The sequence below is a fragment of the Typopeltis vanoorti genome, chromosome 2 (genome assembly GCF_054136105.1).
Source record: "Typopeltis vanoorti isolate ZY-2024b chromosome 2, IOZ_Tvanoo_1.0, whole genome shotgun sequence".
Classification (NCBI taxonomy): Eukaryota; Metazoa; Arthropoda; class Arachnida; order Uropygi; family Thelyphonidae; genus Typopeltis; species Typopeltis vanoorti.
In genome coordinates this window covers 171,947,514-171,973,348 of record NC_143550.1, presented here as the reverse complement: position 1 = coordinate 171,973,348, position 25,835 = coordinate 171,947,514, and the positions used below count along the sequence as shown (strand labels likewise).

General features: G+C 37.7%; 1 protein-coding gene across 1 annotated transcript in view; it reads left to right on the top strand.

Moving 5' to 3' along the window:
- LOC150109669 (uncharacterized) overlaps positions 1-25,835 on the top strand; it is a 47,816-nt gene that overhangs the window by 13,937 nt on the left and 8,044 nt on the right. Inside the window, exon 2 of the mRNA XM_090402914.1 lies at positions 13,542-13,669. Coding sequence (XP_090259040.1) covers positions 13,615-13,669 — 55 coding nt within the window. The 5' untranslated portion in view covers positions 13,542-13,614. The remainder of the gene's footprint in view (positions 1-13,541; positions 13,670-25,835) is intronic.

Here is a 25,835-nt window from a genome sequence, read left to right as displayed (position 1 = left end):
TGTTCATTCTTTACTAATATAACTTGAGTCTCTCTTTATTCAACTTCAGCTTGTACAGTTTGGGGAAGAAGTGATGACAAGAACAGCAGGAAGGTTGTCATAGAATAGAAACTTTGGTTTATGTTGTACAAAATGTTTTTATGACATTCGCAGAACATGGTGTATATGTCAGATGATGCAATGCAGTGATACAGATGACAGAGAGTATGTCAAAGAACAGAGGTTGGATAACAGCAGTAGAACCCACCATCGGACTAACATTGGATTCAGGAAGCCTGACCTTGTAGTCCAAGAGGAGATGAATTAGTTTAATCGCTATCAATGTATAGGTTGTGGGTTTGATGACCACCCACTACTCATCATCATGAGAAAATTGACTGCTATGCTTAAAAAACAAGATGTTGCCTGTACATCAAGCAGAATACCACACCATGCTAAAATTTATTTCCAGAAATCCTCTCTTTTATGCTTATACGGTGATCCGAATACATTTTGGAAAATTATGGAGACAACTACCGTGTTCGAGTAAAACTTTAGTTTAATATAAAACAAAATCCAAATTCGACGTTTTGACCTTTATATCAAGGTCATCTTCTGGAGCATATATACTATATACGGTTTATATTAACCTAAAGTTTTACCCAAACACGGTAGTTGTCTCCATAATTTTCCAAAATGTATTTCCAGAAATCCTTTAAAGGTTAATGTTGTCAGCAAAGTTGTATGGAATTGCTAAATCTCTCTCTCTTCCCTATTTCTAGATACTTTCTTTGCAGGACATATTGGTGGTGTAGTGAGCTAGCCAGTGAATAACCTGGATTTCCCTGCTGAATAGTATAGAATATTACTGGGACTTTGGTCTCTTTTTGCCTTGTTGTATGGCCATAGTATATAGCCACAGTGACCAAACTGCAGCTCGCGAGCCGCATGTGGCTGTTCTAAGTTTTATTGCGGCTCAACTAACAAATAAAAAAATTTATAATTTTTCTTAATTTTCTATTGTTTTTAATTTAATTTTTCAATTAAATACATTGCTGTTTGGCAATGTAGTTATATTTATATTACCTCATCAGAAAATTTAAAAAGATACATTAAAAGATACAAAAGAATCAACTGACATTACAGACCAACCACAATTAGCAATTTTTATTCGTTTCGTTCTTGAGGACGGAGTGACACGAGAAGAATTATTAGATTTAATAGCATTAAAAGATAGTACTCGTGGCGTTGATATTAAGGAAGCTTTTGATGTTGCCCTTAAAAATGTTCCAAAAAGTAAATTAGTGGCTCTTAACGATTAACAAAAAGTAAATTTGTGGCTCTTAACAATTTCTGGTAGGTAACTATGGCTCTTGATGCAAAAACTGGCCACACCTGGTATATAGCACTAATGTCCTTTGAAAGTTTGAAAGAAGATATGGCATATTTAAATAATATGATTTCATTACAAAGTTAGAAAAATAGAATAAAATGAATTCTCCAGTAAGCAGGGTAGTGGTCTCATACTCGGTGAAGAAAATCATCTTCTCTCATAATTTATTTAATGAAATAACTACAACACAAAGAATTAATTAAACAGCAGGCTTAATCATTTCATTATTTCGTGTCACAGAGGCTTCTTCAGGAATACAATGTTAAAATTGTAATAACACACACAAAAACACAAGAAACAGTAAGTGAAAGAAATGAAATTAAACTATATAAAGACTAAAGTCTTATGAGGGGTACCCTCTGTGAGTGCTGTTGGCTAGTTTTAGATGTTGGACCAGAGGCTTAAGAATAAATGTAATAAATTGGAAAGAGTCCAGAGAAAACTAAGGTCGTAACTGGTCTTTAGGATGTGGGATATGAGAATAGATTGAGGGACTGCTTTTCTCTCCTCCTCCTCCTAATCACTTCTCAAAGCCTTGTGAATAAGAGGAAGAGAGAGTATATGATTGAGATATTTAAGTTGGTAAAGTGTTCTTGCCATGTTAATGTGGAAGAAATTTGTCATAGAATGGAAGAACAGGGTAGAACAAGTGGGACATACCTGAAAGCTGCATAAGGAGGGTGTGAGCAGGGGCATAAAGAGCAGGTTCTTTGCAGAGAAAATAGTTTGTGAGTTTAAAGCATGGCTTGATGGGCTTTGTGTGTAACAGTATTTGCCTCCTGCAATGAGTCTTTTGACTCCATAGAGGTCTGGTATTATTATTAATAATAATATGATTAGAACAACCTTACACAAATTGTTCACATGCCAACCAGAATAGGAGATAATCCGAACTACTCCCCAAATACCCTAGATCGCTTCCTTACCAATGACCCTTGAATGCATTGCCTGATGGAGTGGTGAAAGCATGAATAGTCAATGCATTTAAGGAGTGATATGATAGACTTTGTGTTTCCTAGGAGGGACCTCCCTCGATGAGTCTTGATAGACTTGTGTTTCTTAGAAAGGACCTCCCGCAATGAGTCTTTTGACTCCATGGAGGCCTGAATAATAATAATAATAATAAATACACAGTGAATGTAGTGAGTCCCCTGGGTAATTCTGACCACAATTTAGTGGTCATCTTCCCCCATGCAATGCTTGCATGGTGACTTCCACACAAGAGTAGCTTGGCATTATAACAATGCCAAGTGGGACAGCCTCCAAGATTACTATGCTTCATTCCCATGGTTGGACTTGTTTCCAGTCTTCCAATCCAAACATATGCACTGAACGGATCACCAAAGGAATCCTCACTGGCATGGAAATGCCACACTTCTGTGAATTGCTGTCCCTATCTAAACCCTGGATCTCCAAAAGATATGCCAAGGCTGTACAAATGAAAAAATCAAGCATACCACAACTGGCTCAAATCAAGAACTCCATCCACCTTCAATGCTTATACGGATGCCTGAAACAGATGCAATAAAACTATCAATCCTTCAAAAACAGAATTTGAACGGGCAAAAAGCAGGAAACTTGCGGCCTGCCCAAATGGCAGCTGTGCCTTTTTGTCTCTTGCCAGAGCAATTGGTCATAACTTTTGCCCTACACTATTCCCAACCCTATCATATCTAAATGGCTCTACTACATCATCATGCACAGAAAAAGCTAATCTCCTGCTTCAGTCTTTGTCTCCAATGGCAAATGCTCTCCCCTCCCAGTCATTCCAACTGCCCAACATACAATGCCCCTATATCCTTTTGATAGAAAAAAGATCAGAAACCTATTGTCTAAATTAGACACAAAAAAAGTCTCCTGGCCCTGATGGCATTCCTCCAATTGTCCTGAAGGTCTGTGCACCAGAACTGACTCCTATCCTATGACACCTGTGCATACTCTCTTACTCCATTTATATATCCCAAAGCCTGGAAATTGACCTATATTCAACCCATTCCTTAAAAAGGGTGGTAGTTAGATGACAAATCACTGTCATCTAACTACCACCCTATCTTACTCACCTCGGTTCCTATCTAAAGTGATGGAGAAAACCATCGGTTCTCAATTCCTACACTACCTTGAAAGCACAAGGCTAATAAGCAACCACCATTGCTGCTGATAAACAAGAGATCTACTCTCATATATCACCCATCTCTGAACAGATGCCATGGAGAAATTTGGCCAATCTCAAATGGTTGCACTTGATATCTTGAAAGCTTTTGACTGGGTTTGGCACAAAAGCTTACTAAGCAAATTCCTATCATTTGGACTGTCTCAGGACTTCTGCAGTTGGATTGCCAGCTTTCTGTCTGGATGCACACCAGATGTATGATGGTAGATGGTTCCCTATCCTCTCACCATCCAACTAATGCTGGGGTTCCCACAAGGTTCTGTTCTCTCACCAACCCTCTTCCTTCTGTATATCAATGATCTCCAACCCAATACATAGTTTTTGCAGATGACAGCACATTGTACTCCTTCGTTTCATTTGACAAACCTTACTTTACACAACTCACTTCAACCTACAGAACATCAACCACCATTGCCTCCAAGCCATCCTCCTATAGGGCTCAGATAACCTTGTCAACTTCAATGCTAGTAAAACCCAGTTCTGTCTTATTTCTCACAAAGAAAAAAACCAATTTCCTTCAGTATTATTTTTTATAACACTTAAATTTCCAGACAAGATGAGATTTCTCTTGGAATTATCCTGACATCAGGCCTCTCCTGGCATAAATACATCACAACCATTGCATCCTCAGCTTCCAAAAAACTAGGATTTCTCTTTCACTCAAAACATTACTTCACCCCTAAACAGCTGTTAACCTTATACAAATCACAAATCTGCTCAGTTATTGAATGCTGCATCAATAATTGCCTCACTCAGTACTAAGCCCATTGGAACACATACAGCTGCCGCCAAACATCCTTCAACAGCATACCTCGAAACCCACAGAAGTTTCTTTGCCTCCTCCTTCATCCCTGCTACTGCGGTACTGTGGAACAGCCTTCCCATTGATGTATTTCCCAAGGAATACAACATACAGAATTTTAAATCAAATGTAAACAAGTTTCTCCTTTCGCAACCCACTACCCATATACAGTACTAACATACTATAGGTTGATCAACCAACCTCTCATGTATGGGCCCAACATAAAAATAAAAATAAAAAATTGCAAGAACAAGGAACCTTGTAAACACCTGGAACAGAGAGGGGAGGAAGTGAATCCCTAGGAGACTGGAGAAGGGAAGCCAGCTTAAAATGAGGTTTGAAAGCAATGCAGAGATTATATTTCTTTAATGTTCTGGCTATTTTATTTCTTTTCCTTGATGTATTTCACAAGAAATACAATATACAGACTTTTAAAAGTGTTCCAGATATAGGGAATACTGATTACATTACTGTAGTCTTTATGATTGAGAGGGATGTAAGGAAGTGAAAGGGACAGATAATTTGTAGGTCAACTTCGGGAAGTTTCATGGAGGGAGGAATCGGAAGGCCGGGATATCATTAGTGCATGGGAAATTGTGAAAGAATATTTGTTAGCAGCAATGGTAAGTTGTATACCACGAGTGAAGAAGAGGACACAATTTGGAGTAAAGTGGATGATAAACAATATTAAACCGGAATTGCATGCGAAAAAGAGGCTGTGGAAGAGATATAAGGAGACGGGTGAAGAGAAGATGCATGAAGAATATAAGACACAGGCCAGAAGAGTGACTAGTGTGGTAAGGAAAGCGAAACTGGAATATGAGAGGAGATTGGCCCTAAGATCCAAAGAAAATCCTAGGGAATTTTTTAGCCATGTGGCCAGCAGGAGGAGAAATGACTGTGGAAGAATGATATTGTGGGATAAAAATGGGAACAGAGTGACTGATGCAGAGGACATAGCGGAATTGTTCAATGAACACTTTATTGGAGTATTTCATCCTAGAGGAGTCAGTTTTAATGCTAGAGGGATAGGGCAGGTTCGAGGTTTAGAGGTACAGGAGGAGAGTGTGTTTCAGATACTGAGTACTCTGGATGACAGTAAAGCTTTGGGACTGGATGGTATTTCACCACGAGTTTTGAGAGAATGTGCTAGGGAACTGACAGTGCCTTTAATCTGGCTTTTCAATGAAAGTCTGGCTGTGGGAAAGGTGCCCAGGGAATGGAAGGAAGGTAAGATAGTGCCATTGCATAAGGGAGGTAACAGACTGGAAGTGTCTAATTATAGGCCAGTTTTTGTGTCATCAGTAGTAGTTAAGATCTTGAAGAAAGTAGTGAGGGACCGTATACAGCATTGGGCATTTTCTTAGACTTAGCAAAGCATTTGAAAGGATGCCACATGATAAGCTGATATTTATGTTGCGGCACATGGGTCTGGATGTCTGATTGGTCAACTGGATTCAGGATTGGCTGTTCGATAGGTATCAGAGAGAGTTGTGTATGGTGGAGCAGTTTCAGGGAGGCAGACGGTTACAAGTGGGGCTCCACAGGGTTCAGTACTAGGACCTATATTGTTTAACCTTTATATCAATGACATTGCCAGTGGATTGCAAGGGGATATTCAGTTGTTTGCGGATGATGCAAAGCTGGGAAGGATAATTAGTAATAGTGCAGATGTGGTGGCCCTGCAAGAGGATTTGAATAAGCTAGATGGATGGGCAAATGAATGGGGGTCTCGGTTTAATGCAGCAAAATGCAAGGTCTTGAGGTTTGGGAAACATCGAATGGGATGCTGCATACTCTATGGGAGGAGTTATACTGGAGGAAGTAGGGGAGACAAGAGATCTGAGGTTGATGATTGATAGAAACCTGAAATTTAGGGGACATGTTGCAAAGGTGGTGAAGGTAGCACAGTGGATTGCTGCAATTATTATTATTATTACTATTATTACGGGCAACTCCAGGGAGTCATTAAACTCATCGAGGGAGGCCCCAAATCATATTCATCACAACTATTTGACATTCATACAGTATCTATCATACCTCGCCTTAAACTCATTCACTGTCACAGCATCCACCACAGACTCAGGGAGCGCATTCCACTCATTCACTACTCTAAAAGTAAAGAACCCAGCTCTAACACCTTTACTAACCACACTTTTGCCCAGTTTCCATAGATGTCCCCTAGTCCTCCCACAACCAGCCCTGTTCTCAAAAATATCTTCTGAATTAATTTTATAGAAACCCTTCAGTAATTTGAATGTCTCAATCATATCTCCCCTCCTCCGCCTATCAACCAATTTTTGCAACCCACAAATCCTCAACCTGTTCTCATACGGTTCATTCCACAGACCTGCTATCATCTTGGTCACTCGCCTCTGGATCCTCTCCACCTCCTCCCTATCAAGAAGAAACCTAGGTGACCAAATCTGAGCACAGTAGTCTAGATGGGGTCTTATCAAGGCTCGATAGAGAGGAACAATAACCTGCTTGTCTCTGCTTGTCAACGTATTCTTCAGCAACCAAGTGATTTGATGAGCTGTTTTGGTCACTTTTGCAATGTGTCCTTTAAATTTCAATTCCTTATCTACCAACACTCCTAAATCTCGTGCCTCATCAATTTCCTGGAGCAGGGTTCCACCAATGCAGTAAAGTGCCGCCAATCTTTTCACCCCAAAGTGCATAACCTTACATTTTGCCACATTAAACTGACATCCATTCTCCTTAGCCCAGACCTCCAATCTATCCAAATCATCCTGCAAAATTTTGACGTCATCTGCATTCACTATTGCCCTACCCAACTTCGCATCATCCGCAAACAAATGAACTGTTCCTCTCAGATCATTTCCTATATCATTTATGAACAAATTAAACAGCAGTGGTCTAAGAACAGATCCTTGTGGCACACCACTAGTCACAGGCCGTCTTGTGGACTCTACTCCCGAGTAAACCACTCTCTGATATCTCTCCGTCAACCATCCTCCTATCCATCTCACCAACCCTATGTCCATTCCCATATGCTGCAATTTACTGATTAGAATTCCATGTGGAATCCTGTCAAAGGCCTTGGCAAGGTCCAGTAGAACCACCGTAAACCCATTACCCTTATCCAGTTCAGCCGTCACTGTGTTATAATACGTGAGCAAGTTACTGAGGCATGACCTACCCTTCACAAAACCATGCTGTCCCCGATACAGTATACCATTTTCTTCCATCCAATCTTGTATTTTCCTCTTGACTATTTTCTCTAAGACCTTGACAATGATTCCTGATATGCTAATCGGTCGGTAATTTACAACAGCAGTCTTGGAACCACCTTTATGCAGTGGAACTATTTTCCCCTCTTTCCACCTGCTCGGGACTAACCCAGACCCGAGACTCAAATTAAACAAAATGGTCAAGGGTACTGACAATTCTTTAGCTGCTTCTCGTACAACACGAGCTGGTATACCATCCAATCCCACAGATGTATTGACATTGAGGTTATGCAATAGACTACTCACCTCCACTTCATTAACCACAATTCCCGTATAATCTACTGGTTTATTCTTTTCTGCAATGTCACCACCTGGATGATATACTTTTGCAAAGTGCTCACTCAGTAACTCAACTATCTCAACTGATTCAGTTTCCTTCCTACCATCGGCATTCTTTAAAATCAATCTGCCATATACATTTTTCCTTTTACTTGCTACATATCTAAAAAACTGTTTAGGATTCTCTTTAGCCTGCATGGCCAATGTTCTTTCGTAATCCTTTTTTGCTTTTCTTACCACACTCGTCACTCTTCTGGCCTGCGCTTTATACTGTTCATGTGCCTGCCGGTCACCCTTCTCCTTAAATTCCCTCCTTAGTTGTTTCTTTTTTTGCAACTCAAGCTTAATGGTGTTATTCATCCATTTAACCCCTACTTGATTTATTATTCGGACTCTAGGTATACAGTCAGCCATTGCTTCATGCAAGCACTTCTTAACTACCTCCCGTGCACTATCAACTTCTAGTCCTTGCAGTTGTACATGCCATGGCACTGAACCAATCAAACTCCTAAGCTTGTCATACTTTCCAGCCCGATAATTCCACATGTACCCTGTCTTAATTGAAAATTCTACACCTTTAGCCACCTCCCAAGTTAAGACCCTATGATCACTCTCACCGATTGGTGGCAATGTGGTCATATTTGTTACAGCCAAATCCTCAGATGTAATTACTAGGTCAAGCACTCTCTGACCCCTAGTATTTTCCATTACATGCTGTCGCAGATAGTTATCCCTTAATAACCGCATAAAATCCAGTTCCTTCCTCCCGTGTGTCCTCTCCTCACTCCAATCAATGCGACCATAGTTGAAATCTCCCATAATAATCACCCTCCTTCCACCCATTTCTTCTATTTCCTTGTGCATACTGTCACCACCATCTTTTCCATCACCTGGTCTATAGCAGCACCCAATGGTATATTTAGTTCTGCTAGCCACAATCTCACACCAAATGGCCTCAAATGTGCTCTTTTCTCTATCCTGCAATTCAACTTCTATTCTCCTTGGCTGTAGCTCATCAGCTATCATCAACAATACTCCTCCCCCCATTTTATTCTCTCTGTCATTCCTGAACACACTATACCCATCACATTCAATCCCACTAGTTATATCATCTACAGTCAGCCATGTTTCACTAATACCTATAACCTGTGGTCTGGAAGTGCCAACCATGGCCAAAAACTCTTCCTTCTTGTTCCTAATACTCCTAGCATTAGTGTACATGAATTTAAGACCCCCATTAGCCCCAACCCTACCTTGATGCCTTATATTAACTATCCCACTCAGATTTGTTGTCCTTATTTGCTCTGGCATATTATATTCATTCTTACATTCAACTGCCTCCATAAGGACTGTATCTCTACTCCCCCACCCTAACAAATCTAGTTTCCCTGAATTTGCACATCCACTACATTCAGCAACACTTTCTCAAGTCTTCTTACACCGTAACCATTCAAATGCAAGCCATCCATCTTATATAGATCCTTTCGCCCATCAAACTCACTCCACACATCCACAAATTCCACACCACTCGTCATACATAACCCACGCATAAAGTCATTTGCAATTATAGCCCTCCTTTTAAACATTTCACTGTCATACCGTGGCAAAAGACTAATCATTCTAACTCTCTCACTCTTTTCTTTTGCTACCTCAAACAATTCATTCAGGTCTTCTATCATTTCCATTTTATCTCCTTTCAAATCATTCGTACCTGCCACAACAATCATTTCTTTCACCCTTTCCTTTTGCTCTCTAATAGACACAGTTACGTCCTTTATGGTCGCACCAGGTTGGTACGATTTTGTCAAATCCTCTTCTAACACACCTCGTACTAACGAGTCTCCATACAGCAATCTATCCTTCATTTTGTTCATGTTCACATTCATACATCTATTTTTCCTGTCATACCTTTTATTATTGGTTGGTTCATTCAGTCTACTTTTGTTCATGCACTCTAGCTGCTGTTTTGCTCTTTCTATCGCACTATTCAACAACGCGATCTCACTCAATGCATCTATCTCATCTTTTTTATTCTCTGATAAACCATTTATACTATCATTCACACTTTCTACATTCACCAATTATGAAAAGGACACTGACCTGCAGAGATAAAAGGGTTATCATTTTGTTGTATAAGTCTCTGATCAGACCACACTTAGATTATTGTTCTCAGATTTAGTCCCCAGGATTTGAAAGGGATAAATTAACTGTGGAAAGGATACAAAGACGGTTTCCGGACTGTACAAGAATAGTTATGATGATCGGCCGAGGGAATGTGGACTGCAGAGTTTGGTTGATAGAAGAAGGAGAGGTGATATGATTGAGACTTAAACTGTTGTGAGGTGATTACGGGGTTGACTCTCGGGTGTTCTTTCGCTTGGTTGAACAGTGGAAAGGAGTGATGACAAGAAGCCATCCCTGGAAGTTATGAAAGGAAACTGTGAGCAAGAGCATGAGGAGTAGTTTCTTTGCGTGGAGGGTGGTTGACCTGTGGAATACATTGCCTGATGGAGTGGTGAGAGCGAGAACGGTCAATGAGTTTAAGGAGTGGTATGATAGACTTTGTGTTTCTTAGGGGGGGACCTCCCCTCGATGAGTCTTGACAGACTTTGTTCTTAGGAAGAACCTCCCACGATGAATCTTTTGACTCCATGAAGGCCTGAATAATAATAATAATAAGAAGAAGAAATAAGAAATATCAAATATCCCTGTCCAGTGGTTAGAATGGCAAAAAGATCTACACCTCTGCCTCAAGACCTTACATTGATCTTGTTGGGTTTCTTGCAGAGGACCTACTCATTGGACCACTCAACTTTCAGATATCCCTTCCCTCCTCACTCTCCACACATTTGGTTTTGCAGTATGATATCTGTGCTGCTACAGAGTAAAAATCCAAAGTATTCTAGTAATATTTATTTTGTATTTTGAATTTGTATTATAATCCAAAAAAAAAAAACAAATATAAGTTTCTTTTTGTTAACATTTAACTGAAAATTCATAATATTATTTTTCTCAGATTTTTGAAGGAAGAGGTGATTACTCTACTCCATTCTCTTGATTTAACACTGATTTATAGCATCTTCATGGTTAGAAAGACAACATGACATGTACCCTTTAGTTGGAAAAGATCAGTGTTCAAATCATGTCCTGATGTGAGAAACCTTCCTAAAGGCATTTCATTTGAACATGAGTCAGCTAGTTTCATACAGGTATATTTCTCCTTCTGGAAATCAGTGTTTGCTTTCTTGCAAAACAGCAAACCTTTTCGAGAGAGAGAGAGAGAAATTTGCACGGTTAACAGACAGACAGAAACCAAAACGAATGAATTTCTAGACTATTTGAGGAATAACTATCTTAAGCAGTATGTAACAGAGGCTACATGTGGATCAGTTTGATTATCTCATCAGAAGACCTTGTTATAAATGAAGTATCACATCTTCCTCCTATTGGTGAAAGTGACCATAAAGTGATCACTTAGTAGTGATGTGATCACTACTTAAGTAGTAGCAAGCCATATCAGGACACTTTTGCGAGAAAGTGTCATATGCAGCTTGCAGTGATATCATGGAATGAGGAATTGAATGAGAAGGAAATCAATGCTGCTTGTTCTCCATTCTGGAAGTATCTGGCAGAGGTGTATTCCAAAAGTTAGGAGATTAAATAAGGTAGGTGTAAAATGATGAATAAAGAAATGAAGCATGCAATCTGGAAGTGAAAGCCATTATGGAGGTGACGTAAGGTGAGTGGCAATAATCAGTTACATGAGGGATACAGAGTGCAAATATGGAAGGTGACTTGCTTTGTCAGGGTAGCAAAAGTGCAGTATGAGCAGCAGTTAGCAAATGAAATGAAAAGAAATCCTAGGGAGTTTTTTTTTCGATACATGGCCAGTAGAAGGAAGAATAATGATGGGAGGATGATGTTTGGTCAGTGATAATGGAAGAATGATAAACACTGAGAAGAGTATGGTAGAAGTCTTTAATGAGCAGTTCATTAAAGTATTCTATTCTTCTGATTGTAATATAATGCAGAACATGAGAGCAGTGGGAATAGGGGAAGAACCACTGATGGTGAGCAGGAGGTATATGAGGAATTGAGTAAACTTGTGTCAACAAGGGCATGGGACTTGTCTTGAGGGAATATTAAGGGAGTTACCAACTTACTTTTTTTAATATGAGTTGGCCCAAGTTCCAAAGAGCAGAAAGAGGGCAAAATTGTTCTGCTTCATAAAGGGATGAAAAGACTTAGACTTCGAATTATAGGCTAATTATAGACCAATTATAGCTTATCTGGAGTTGTGGTTAAGGCATTGGAGAAGCTAGTGAGCACAAGGATTCAGATCTGGGTTGACAGCAGTAGAATTGTCTTTAATGGAGAGCATTGATTTGCCAAAGAAAGATCAGGAAGATCATGTTTTAGTAATCTACTTGCTTATTATAACAAAATGATGAATACATTGGACGAGGGGGGGGATGCATATACAAGTAGTATATTTAGAATTTGCAATAGAACAGACTGGGTTGGTGAGTGGTTAGTGCATTGGATTGAACATTGGCTGTCTGATAAGTATCAGCAGGTGTATATGGGGGAGTGATATCCCAAAAGAGGAAAGTTACTAGTGGTGTTCACCAGGGGAGTCTGTTTTGGGGCCATTGTTGTTTAATTTGTATGTAAATGACATTAGAAAGGGCTTAAATAGTAATATACAGTTGTTTGCAGATGATGCTAAGTTGGGGAGAGTTATGAGAAGTGGAGCAGATGTAGCTTTGCAAAAGGATCTAAATAAACTGTTTGAATGACAGTTTATTTAGGTCCTCTTGGTTTATTTTGGTGAGTGTGTGGGGATGTCAGTTTAGTAAAGTGTAAGGTTTGGGAAGTAAAGAAGAGTATAGGATTGGCAGGGATACGTTAAAGGAGGTGGAGGAGATGAAAGACATGGGGATAGTGGTGGATAGGGCCTTGAAATTTCAAGGACATTTTACTAAAATTGTGAGGACAACATAGTGGATTATGGTAATGTTACAGAGAACATTGGTATGCAGAAGTAAGGATGTTATGATTCCATTGTACAAAGCTTTAATTATGCTACATGTGGATTATTGTGCATAGATTTGGTTGCCTGGTTGAGTTGTTGGAGAGGGCTCAGAGACGATTCACCATTTCTGATCTCTGAAATGTTGCATATAAAAGACAGATTGAGAGTATGAAATTGCAGAGCCTAGTGGACAGAAGGAAGAAGGGAGACATGATCACGACGTATAAATTGGTAAGGGATAATTACCAAATTAATGCAGATTAGATTTTTCATAGAATATCTGGAGATGAGGGAGAGTGGGAAGCCATCTGTGAAGCTATATAAGAAGAGTGTGAGCAGGAAGAGATGAGGAGGAAATTTTTTTTGCATGGAGAGTGATGGGTGCTTGGAATGCATTGCCTGAGAGCATGGTGAGTGCAGAAACAGTGAATACATTTAAGTCAAGATATGATGGTATGATGAGCTATGCATGTGAGATGAGATTGTAACCTCCTTCAATGAGTCTTGATTCAATAGAGGTCTGTTGATGATGATAATAATAATACATTTATTATTAGGTACCTGCAATGAGTCATATATAAATGGAGATGCTAAATAATATTAACAGTGTTACATTTTCCCCCCTCTAGATTTCTGATATACTTATTTGCCAGTGACATTACATAAATTAGAGAAAAGCTATGGTCATTGTATTGTTGTATAATGGAAAAACAGTGGCTACATGGGAATAGAGTTCCATATGCTTGTTTTACAATTGGTAAGTATAATTCTATTTTAAAGTTATCTAATATATATATATATATCTTATATTTCTACTTAGGGATCATTCTTAAATTATCTCACATTCTACAAGAGACATGGGGCAGGGGGAGTACGACACTGATTAGGTGGAGAACAGAAGATATGTCTAGAATGATAGTGACTTATTGTTATGGTAATGAAGCAGCTACTAAGTTTTTAGATTATTATTATTATTATTCAGGCCTCCATAGAGTCAAAAGACGCATCGTGGGAGGTCCTTCCTAAGAACATAAAATCTGTCAAGACTCATCGAGTGGAGGTCCCCCCTAAGAAACACAAAGTCTATCATACCACTCCTTAAACTCATTGACCATTCTTGCTCTCACCACTCCATCAGGCAATGCATTCCACGGCTCAACCACCCTCCATGCAAAGAAACCAACCCTCACCCTCCTCCTCACAGTGTAATTTTGTAACTTCCAGGGATGGCCTCTTGTCATCACTGCTTCCCGCTGTTCAACCAAGCTAAAGAACTTCCCAGTGTCAACCGCGTAACCACCTCTCAACAGTTTAAAAGTCTCAATCATATCACCTCTCCTTCTTCTATCCACCAAACTCTGCAGTCCACATTCCCTCAGCCGATACTCATAACTATCCTTGTACAGTCCTGAAACCGTCTTTGTCATCTGTCTTTGTATCCTTTCCACAGTTAATTTATCCCCTTCAAATCCTGGGAACCAAATCTGTGAACAATAGTCTAAGTTTGGTCTGATCAGAGACTTATACAACGGAATGATAACCCTTTTATCTCTGCATGTCAGTGTCCTTCTCATAATTGCAGCAATCCTCTGTGTTACCTTCACCACCTTTGCAATATGTCCCTTAAATTTCAGGTTTCTATCAATCATCAACCCCCAGAACTCTTGTCTCCCCTACGTCCTCCAGTATAACTCCTTCCATAGAGTATGCAGCATCCTTTCGATGTTTCCCAAACTTCAAGACCTTACATTTTGCTGCATTAAATTGAGATCCCCATTCATTTAACCATATATATAGCTCATTCAAATCCTCTTGCAGGGCTGCCACATCTGCACTATTACTAATAATCCTTCCCAGCTTCGCATCATCCGTAAACAACTGAATATCCCCTTTCAATCCACTGGCAATGTCATTGATATAAAGGTTAAACACTATAGGTCCTAGTACTGAGCCCTCTGGGACCCAACTTGTAACCCTCTGCCTCCTTGAAACTGCTCCACCATACACAACTCTCTGATACCTATCAGACAGCCAATCCTGAATCCATTTGACCAATCTGACATCCAGACCCATGTGCTGCAACTTAAATATCAGCTTATCATGGGGCACCCTGTCAAATGCCTTCGCTAAGTCCAAGAAAATTGCAGTATATGCCTTTCCCTGATCTAATGTTCTTGTAACTTTATTATAAAAGGCTAGCATATTGCTAAAACAAGAGTGCCCTTTCACAAATCCATGTTGACTCTAACATATAACATTACCCTCATCTGCCCAATGCTGTATACGGTCCCTCACTACTTTCTCCAAGATCTTAACAACTACTGATGACACAAAAACTGGCCTATAATTAGACACTTCCAGTCTGTTACCTCCCTTATGCAATGGCACTATCTTACCTTCCTTCCATTCCCTGGGCACCTTTCCCACAGCCAGACTTTCATTGAAAAGCCAGATTAAAGGCACTGTCAGTTCCCTAGCACATTCTCTCAAAACTCGTGGTGAAATACCATCCAGTCCCAAAGCTTTACTGTCATCCAGAGTACTCAGTATCTGAAACGCACTCTCCTCCTGTACCTCTAAACCTCGAACCTGCCCTATCCCTCTAGCATTAAAACTGACTCCTCTAGGATGAAATACTCCAATAAAGTGTTCATTGAACAATTCCGCTATGTCCTCTGCATCAGTCACTCTGTTCCCATTTTTATCCCACAATATCATTCTTCCACAGTCATTTCTCCTCCCGCTGGCCACATGGCTAAAAAATTCCCTAGGATTTTCTTTGGATCTTAGGGCCAATCTCCTCTCATATTCCAGTTTCGCTTTCCTTACCACATTAGTCACTCTTCTGGCCTGTGTCTTATATTCTTCATGCATCTTGACAGACTTTATGTTCTTAGGAAGGACCTCCCTCGATGAGTCTTTTGACTCCAAGGAGTCCTGAATAATAATAATAATAATCTTCTCTTCAGCTGTCTCCTTATATCTCTTCCATAGCCTCTTTTTTGCATGCAATTCCTGTTTAATATTGTTTGTCATCCACTTTACTCTAAATTGTGTCCTCTTCTTCACTTGTGGTATACAACTTACTATTGTTGCTAACAAATATTCTTTAACAATTTCCCACACACTAATGATATCCCGGTCTTCCAATTCCTCTCTCTATGAAACTTCCCAAAGTTGACGTCGAAGACTATTATAATCACCTGCTTTATAAATCCAGATATGTTCCTGTCTCTTTGATACTCCTGCATGTCTATTCATTTTCCAAGTCAAAACCATATGGTTACTCTCTCCAACTGGTGGGAGAGATGTCATCTCAGTTATTATCAGCTTTTCTTATGCTATAACCAAATCCAAAACTCTTGAACCTCTTGTTCCTCTGTTACATGTTGCCTAAGACATTTGTCCCTCAAGAATTCTAGAAATTCCATTCCCCTATTTTCACATGCATCTTCCTCTCTCCAATTTATACTACTGTAGTTAAAATCTCCCATAACAATCATTCTTCTTGCACTTGCCAAACTTAACTGTCTAAACATCTCCTGGTCCTCATCCTCAGTGCTCCTGGGTCTGTAGCAACACCCCACTAAATATCCTGTTTTGCCTACCTCTACCTCACACCACATGCTCTCAAAATCATTTGTCTCACTTCCTTCCAAAGCCTCTGCCCTTAGAGGACATAGGTCATCACTTATCATAAGCAGTACCCCACCACCATGCTTTCCCCTCCTGTCCTGATCAAAAATGCTTGTAACCAGCGACTTCTATTTCTGTTATTATAACCCCTTCTGTCAACCACGTCTCAGTGATCCCAATAACTTTTGGCCAGGCTGATGCTATCTGCGCCACCAATTCCTCTCCCTTATTCCAGATACTCCTGGAATTAGTATAAATCATATAAATGCCATTGTTTCTATACCCAGCATTATCCCCTCTAGACTCCACTTAGCTCAGTGTTACCCGATGTCATCTCCCTTCTCCCAAGTATCCATTCCCACAAGAGGCCACCCCTGCTATCATCCTCTCTAGGACACACTGATTCGTTCAGAACAGCAATCTCTCCAGATGCCTACGTCCTTCCTCATTCAAATGTAAGCAGTCTCTTGCATACAATTCCTCTCTTTCCTCAAACGCGCTCCAAGCATCCACATATACCAGTCCTCTCTTGTCACACATTCTAGATATCACACTTATTGTATTCTGATATATGCTTGCATGAGGTATAACAGTATTATGATAGTTTATCTAATTAATATTTTATAATTGCCTTCCTTTTGGGAACTTCTTTCTGTTGGTCTATTATTTGTCAGGACTGCATTAATCCACTTATATTCTGGTCTTTCTCCGTGTAGTTATCCTGCTCTACTTGTTTCAGGTGCTTTTTTTTGCTAGTGTCATTTCCCATTCTGTTTTAAGTCATCATCATGCGTATCAAGGATTTAGGCCTAGCATGGCCGGTTCTGGCCTTAGACGTCATCATTGAATCGTTTAAGAGGGCTTCCTGGTTTTCTTTTTCCTAATGGCTTGTACTTTAAGGCTTGTTTTGGTAATCTTTCTGTTTTCATTCTTTGAATGTGTTCCATCCATTTATGTTTATATTTTTTAATTTTTTCTATTACTGGTTCTTGATTTAATTCGTTCATAATTTCTTCGTTTCTTTTGTGATCAAATAGGGTATACTTTGCAGTTTTTCTCATAAACTTCATTTCTGCTGTTATTAATCTTTGTTTGTCTTTTTGTTTTATTGTCCATATTTCGCTTTCATATATTAAGACTGGTAGGGCTAATGTATTGTATACTTTTAGTCTGGTTTGTTTTTGAACTAGGTTTGGTTTAAATATGGAGTTAATTACACTTGTTATTTTTAATTATTTTGCAATTTTTACATTTATATCTTTTTCATTTTCATATGTAATCATACATCCTAGGTAGTTAAATGAATTCACTTGTTCTAAGATCTTGTTATCTATTACTACTTTAGTTCTTGCTGGATCTTGTCCTTTAAAGGCCATAGTTTTTGATTTTTCTGTTGATATGTTTCTTAGGGGGGGGGGGACCTCCCCTCGATGAGTCTTGATAGACTTTGTGTTTCTTAGGAAGGACCTCCCATGATGAGTCTTTTGACTCCATGGAGTCTTGAATAATAATAATAATAATAATTATCATACCATAATCTTTGGCTATCTCATTTAGATCTAAATTGCTTTCTGTAAGTTATCTTCAGAATTTGTAATTATTATTTGGTCGTCACCAAAAAGGAGAGTGTTTAAGTTCACTGTAGGAGAAAGTTTAATTCTTTGATGTAAATTTTTATTCCATTTTATTATTATTTCCTTTAAATAAATATTAAAAAGAGCTGCTGAGAGGGGACATCCCTGTCGAATCCCTTAGTTTATCTCTCTCGTATATGATAGCTTGTGATTTAATCTTATTTGTATTTTATTAGTTTCATATATACTTGTGATAGCTTTTAGGATATTATTTGGTATTTGTCTTTCTTTTAATATGTTAAATAATATGTTTCTTTTAACTTTGTCAAATGCTTTTTCAAAGTCAATAAATATTATTATTATTACTCCAAGACCTCATGGAGTCAAAGACTCATCTGGGAAATGCAATATGTGTTTCTAAATTGTATTCTCTTCTTTTCTCTATTATTAATTTTAAGCAAAAGGCTGGGTCTATACATGATCGTCCTTTTCTAAATCCATTCTGTATTTCTAAAATAAAGTTTTCGGAATATTTCATTAGTTTGCTATTTAAGATTCTGCTATATATTTTGTAAGAGGAATTTAGTATACTGATACTCTATAGTTTTTAGGGTTATCTCTATTACCTTTTTTAAAGATAGGAATCTCAATTGCTTTTTTTCCATTCTACTAAGGGGATACCAGTTGAATAAATTTTATTTAAAAATAAAAAGTGTCTTTCTTTGAATCTTGTTCCTTTGTATTTATATAGTTCTGAACCTAGCTTATCTTCTCCAGGTGATTTTCTGTTTCTTGTTTCTTTCAGGCTGATTTTTAATTCTTCTTTAGTTATTTCCTTTTCGTTTTTGTTAATTGTTTGCCAGTTGTCTTTTTAAAAATATTTGTCTGTCCACAATTCTGTGTAGTAATTTAGAAATTCTTCTAATTGCAATTCAGTGTTTAATATTATGTTTTATTTGGTATCTGCATTTAAGTATTTCAAAATCTTATATACATTGGGTCTTATTTTATATAAATCTTGTCCTAAATTAGAAACAAATTTGTTCCATGATTCTCTGTCTTTTTCTGACTTCTCTTTTAGCTATGGCTCTTATTCTTTTATATTCTATTTCATCTTCTAATCTTTTACTGCTTAACCGTTTGTGATAGGCATGCTTTTTTTTTTTTCTATTTGATTATTTCTTTGATTGTATCATCCCAGATCTTCAGTTTTTTTCTTTTATTGAATTTTTTGGTCTTTCCTAAGCTTTCATTTGCTGCTGCATTTAGTATCGTTTTTATATTAAGCCATTCTATTTCTATTTCTTCATTTTGTTTTATTTTATCTAGATACTGGTTAATTCTTTGTTCATATAGCCATTGTACATTTGTGTCATTCAATAGTCTAATTTTATAAATGAATGTTTCAAATTTTCTTTCTGTTCTTGTTACTTGTAGCCATTTAGGTGGTAATCTTAATTTTGTTTTAACAAGGAAGTGGTCACTGCTTATTTCATATCCTCTGTGAACTCTAACATCTAGTGAAAATTTTGATGTCTTTTCATTTAATATAAAATAATCTAATATTGATTTTCATCCTCTTGCTGCCCAAGTATATTTATGTATGTCTTTATGTTTATAGAAGGAATTCATTATTTTTAGGTTATTATAAACTACAAAGTAAATCAATTTTTTACCATTCCTGTTTAGAGTATGTTCTCCATGTATTCCTATATTATTATTAATTTTCGTGTTTCCAATTCTTGCATTTAAGTCTCCTACTAAAATTACGTAATCATTTTTATTTATTTTATTATATGTTTTGTAGCTGATTATAAATATCAATATTATCCTGTTCTCTTCCTCCTTCTGGGGCATATAAACCAATTATTGTTAAATAGCCTCTATCTATTTTTATTCTAGCTTCTATTATTCTTTCATTACATAATTTATAATGTTTTAACTGTTTTGAAAAGGAGTTATGAATCCAAATCATGACTCCTGCTTGTGCTCTTTGGTCTCTGTCAACTCCACTGTATATCACATTAAAATTTTTGGTTCTCATAGTTCCTTTTAATTTCTTTTTTGTTTCAGTGATTACTGCTATTTTAAAATTTCTTTCATTTAATAGTTGGTCTGATTCTATTTCTTTATATGCTATTCCTCTTACATTCCAGTTTGCTATGTGTATTATATTTTGCCATTTCCATTTTTGTTTTACCTTTTCCATTCCAGGGTCATTTTCCATAGATTCAATCTGATTATCTTTTTCTGTCAGCTTACAAGTAGAATTATGTTCTCCATGTCAGGGGACTAGCCTGACAATGGAATAGTTCAGTGGGTAGGGCTGCTACCTTAAGGCTTCTGAACTAGCCTTTTTTCATATTTAAACCCATAGGAGGAGTAGAGTATATTGAAGAGGGAAAAGTCTAGATTATAGAAAGGTTTATAGAGAGGGCATAGTTGTAAGGCCAGAAATGAAAAGATCCCATGGTCCTCGAGTACTCTAATAGCATAAGGGTCATAAAATAAGAAGAGTTGGCTGATAAGGCCTTATAGAAAAGATTAAAGTAAGTCGATCTTCTTCCTCAAAGTAGAAGAAGAAGATGATAGATCCAGCTAGGGATCCATGGGAGTACCACTTCCCTTACAATCAAAATGATTGCCCCTTATGGCCCTGTTGGTCCACGAGTCCTTATTCAGTATATTCGGACCACCTCACCATACACACACAGACATGGTGGGCTCCCCTATCCGCCACCCAGGATGCGCTCTCTATGGGTTACAGCCCCCCCCCCCGAAAGCTTTAAGTAACATCCAGAATGAGTGATTCTTCCATTTTCTTGAATATTAATGGTACTATGTTATTTTTTGGTACTGTATCTTCATTTTTAATATTTATTATTTATTATGATATTTATTTTTAATACGTGTTCAGAAGGAGAAGGAAGGAGAAATTATTTTGAATGAATGACATTGGTTATAGCATATATATATATATATATATATATATATATATATATATATCACATCTCCTTACCTTAGCAGTAGGCACGCAATTTAGATTAAAATTACATCTTAACATATTTTTAAACAAAAAATTTAGTCATGTAACATGTTGAGAATTTGTTTGGAATCCTGATATTTTGAATTTTGAATCAGACAATTGCTGAATATAAATAAAATCCAGTTGTTGATTTATACAAAAATTAAATAAATTGTCTAGAAATTTTTAAGCCAAAATTGTAATTTTTTTTATGACGTGTAGGAAGTGGGATCTGAACTTCTCTGGGGGTATGGAATAAAGGGGTAGTTAAGAAGCCTGAATAAAAACATATGGCATCATTTTAGGATGCGTCCTAAGCCCTCCTTTAATGATTATTATTACTTTTTTTTTAAACTATTATTGTATGCTCATCTAATTTGGACTTATTAAGTATGTGCAAGGTTGTCTAAGTGAAGCATTAGATATGAACAGGAATATGGAAGTTATCTAGATGAATCATGCAGACTGTAGAGGGGAATATACAAAAGGTGTGGAAATAACTTATATCTAGTTAATATTTCAGATAAATAATATTTCTAATTAATATTAGTATATCAATGCCAGGAGTATCAGGAACAAAGGGATTGAGTTTTGTTGCCTTGGTGAGTGTACAGTGCCTCGAATTGTAGGCATTAGTGAGACATCAAACATACTAATAGTATCAAGTGAAATATAAATGATACAGTATGTTTAGAAAGGATAGACAAGATAGGAGAGGAAGGTTACATCATACTAATGATATCAAATGACTTGAGTCTGATAAAATAGAAAGCTATTATTGCAGTATTAATAACAGTTTTTCATTTATAAGTGAGGTGGGTTGTCGCCTACATATCTAGTAGGCGACATCTTCTAATGCCTATGAAATACATCACCAAATATACCTAATGTGTATTAGACAATTAATCACCATGGATAACTTTAATTATCCAAATATTATTATTATTATTATTATTACGGGTAACTCCAAGGAGTCCTTAGACTCATCGAGGGAGGCCCTAAACATCATGTCCATCACAGCTATTCGACATTCACACGGTATCTATCATACTTTGCCTTGAACTCATTCACTGTCATAGCACCCACAACAGACTCTGGCAGCTTATTCCACTCATTCATCACTCTAAAAGTAAAAAACCCAGCTCTAACACCCTTACTAACCACACTCTTGCCCAGCTTCCATGGATGTCCCCTAGTCCTCCCACCACCAGTCCTGTTCTCAAAAATATCCTCTGAATTAATCCCATAGAAACCTTTCAGCAATTTGAATGTCTCCATCATATCTCCCCTCTTTCACCTATCAACCAATTTCTGCAACCCACAAATCTTCAACCTGATTTCATAAGGTTCATTCCATAGACCTGCTATCATCTTGGTCACTCACCTCTGGATCCTCTCAACCTTCTCCCCATCAAGAAGAAACCTAGGTGACCATATCTGAGCACAGTAATCAAGATGGGGTCTTATCAAGGCTCGATACAGAGGAACAATAACTTGCTTATCTCTGCTCGTCGAAGTATTCTTCAGCATCCAAGTGATTTGATGAGCTGATTTAACCACTTTTGCTAATCTGCTGCTAATCTTTTCACCCCAAAATGCATAACCTTACATTTTGTCACATTAAATTGACATCCATTCTCCTTAGCCCATACCTCCAATCTATCCAAATCATCCTGCAAAATTTTGACATCTTCTGCATTCATTATTGCCCTACCCAACTTAGCATCACAATGAACAAATGAACTGTTCCTCTCAGACCCTTCCCTATATCGTTAATGAACAAATTAAACAGCAGTGGTCCAAGAACAGAACCCTGTGGCACACCACTAGTCACAGGCTGTCTTTTGGACTCTACTCCTGAGTAAACTGCTCTCTGGTATCTCTCCATCAACCACCCTCCTATTCGTCTCACCAACCCTATATCCATTCCTATATGTTGCAGTTTACGGATTAGATTTCCATGTGGTATCCTGTCAAAGACCTGAGCCAGGTCCAGCAGTATCGCTGTAAACCCATTACCCTTATCCAGTTCAGCCGTCACTGTGTTATAAAACCTGAGCAAGTTACTGAGGCATGATCTACCCTTCATAAAACGACACTGTCCCCCATACAGTATCTCATTTTCAAACATTGATTGAGTAGCAGTAAAATTTCCTGAGAAGAATGAAGCTGAATTTACTGAGCTGTTGCAAGAAAACTCCTTTAGGCAGTATATGACAAAGATCAAAGAGTATTAGACCTGATCATAGCATGATTATTATTTTCTTGACCTCCACGGAGTCATGTGACTTCATGGAAGATCAACACTAGGCAATACAAAGTCTATTATACCACTCCTTAAACTCGTTTACTGTTTTCACTTTCACCACTCTCTCAGGCAATGCATTCCATATTCCTCCCATTCTCCATACAAAAAACTTACTTTTTTTACTCACCACTTCCCTTTGTAACTTCAAGGGATGGACCATGTCCTTGCTCCTTCCCCTTTTTTTTACCATATGAAAAATCTCCTCACTGTTAATATGATGATAACCCTTGAAAAGCTTAAAAATCTTAATCGTATGCTCCCCTTTGTCTTCTATCCACCAAACTCTGAATTCCGAATACTCTCAATTTATCCTCACAATCATTGTATAGTCCTGATATAAATTTTGTTTTCCATCTCTGCATCCTCTCCAAGGTTACTTCGTGCCCCTTCAAATCCCAGTGACCACTGAGCGCAGAAATCCAGATATGGTCTGATCAAAGCTTAATAGAATGGGATCACAACAATTTTAACTCTCATGGTCAGTGTCCTCCGTAACATTGCAGCATTTTTCTGATATGTCTTCACAACCTTTGCAATAGGTTCTCTGAATTTCAAATTTCTATCCACAATCACCCCAAGATCCCTTTTCTCCACTTCTTCCAGTTTAACTCCACCAAATGAGTTTGAAGCTTCCCATCTGTGGATCCCTAATTTTAAAACTTTACATTTAATTGCATTAAAGTGAGATCCTCATTCATTTGCCCACCTTTTCATCTTATTCAAATCCTCTTGAGCCAAAACATCAGCACTATTATTATTCCAAGACCCCATGGAGTCAAAGACTCATTTAGGAGGTCCTTTTGTCATACATACAACTCATCATACTGCACCTTAAACACACTCAAATTCTCTGCACACACCACACTCTCAGGCAAGGCATTCCAATCATTCACAACGGTGCATCCAGAAAACTTACTTCTCAGTCCCCTGCTCACACCCTTTTTATACAGATTCCAGGGATGACCTCTGGTTTTCCCCTGATCTCCCACATTTTTCTGTAAAACTTCTCCAACACTGATCCTATAACAACCACTTACCTGTAGGTCTCTATCATATCACTCCTCTTCCTTCTATCCACTAGACTCTGTAAATTACATCTTCTCAACCTTTCTTCATATTCGACATTCCAGAGTTCAGAAACTGTCTTGTCAGTCACCTCTGGACCCTTTCCAACATATCTTCGTCTTTTGAAAAACCAGATGACCAAATCTGTTCACAGTAGCCCATGTGTCACCTAATCAAAGCCTTATACAATGGAACAAGAATCTCCTATCATATAGAAGTAAGGAGATTGCGAGGATAACAATTGTGTTGTCCTCACAATCTTGGCAATGTGTCCCTTAAATTTCAGATCCTTATCTACTATCACACCAAGATCTCTTATTTCCTCCACCTCCAATAATACCATATTTACTAGAATATAACTGGCATTTTGTTTCCCCAAAATTGAAGTTAAAAAAAATCATGTTGCAAGATATATGTGAGGATTTTCAGAAACTGGAGTTTTTCAGAAAAAAAACTAAATTGACATTTATAATTAAATTCTCGGTATTCATTATAATTTATAATTGTTCATATTATTTATGTTATTTTATTTTAATTTTCAATGTTATTTATGTGATCGGCTGCTCACTTTCATCACACGATATATTTGAATCTTTTGCGATAATGCTTCTGTAACAAAATTAATTATTTCTGGCAAAATCATTTTATTTTAATTTTCAATGTTATTTACGTGATCGGCTGCTCACTTTCATCACACGATATATTTGAATCTTTTGCGATAATGCTTCTGTAACAAAATTAATTATTTCTGGCAAAATCATGTCCCAAGCTCTCAAAATCTAGTTGCATAACAGTTCTAATGATGTTTTCTTAATCTTAATCCCTCCCCGTGGAAGATCAAGTAGAAGTCAATGCTCTCACATTTCATCTACTGGTTGCCTCCATTGCATATAATTGGTGTGGTATTAACAAAAGATCATTTGATTGAATGACAAAGGCAAGCCAATGACTGTTGAGTTAAAATGCTGATTCTCTTCAACCAAATTCCAAAATATCTGAAACTGCCATAACAACATTCACTATCTATTTCTCAAAGTTTTAAACTTTTTTGTGTGTGTATGAACTATCATGTGAAATGTTTAAATTTCTTTTATCATAAAGTAAAATCAGGGGGTGTGAGATATACGTGAAATTGAGTTATATTTGAGTAAATATGGTATATCCCAACCAAGCATAAATTTTATACTCCATCTTTGTTTCCCAAATTTTAAAACCTTACATTTTGCAACATTGAACTCGCAACCCCATTTCCATACCGCTTAACTCAATTTATTCAAGTCTTATTGTAGGGCCACAACATCTTTTCTACTTTTCA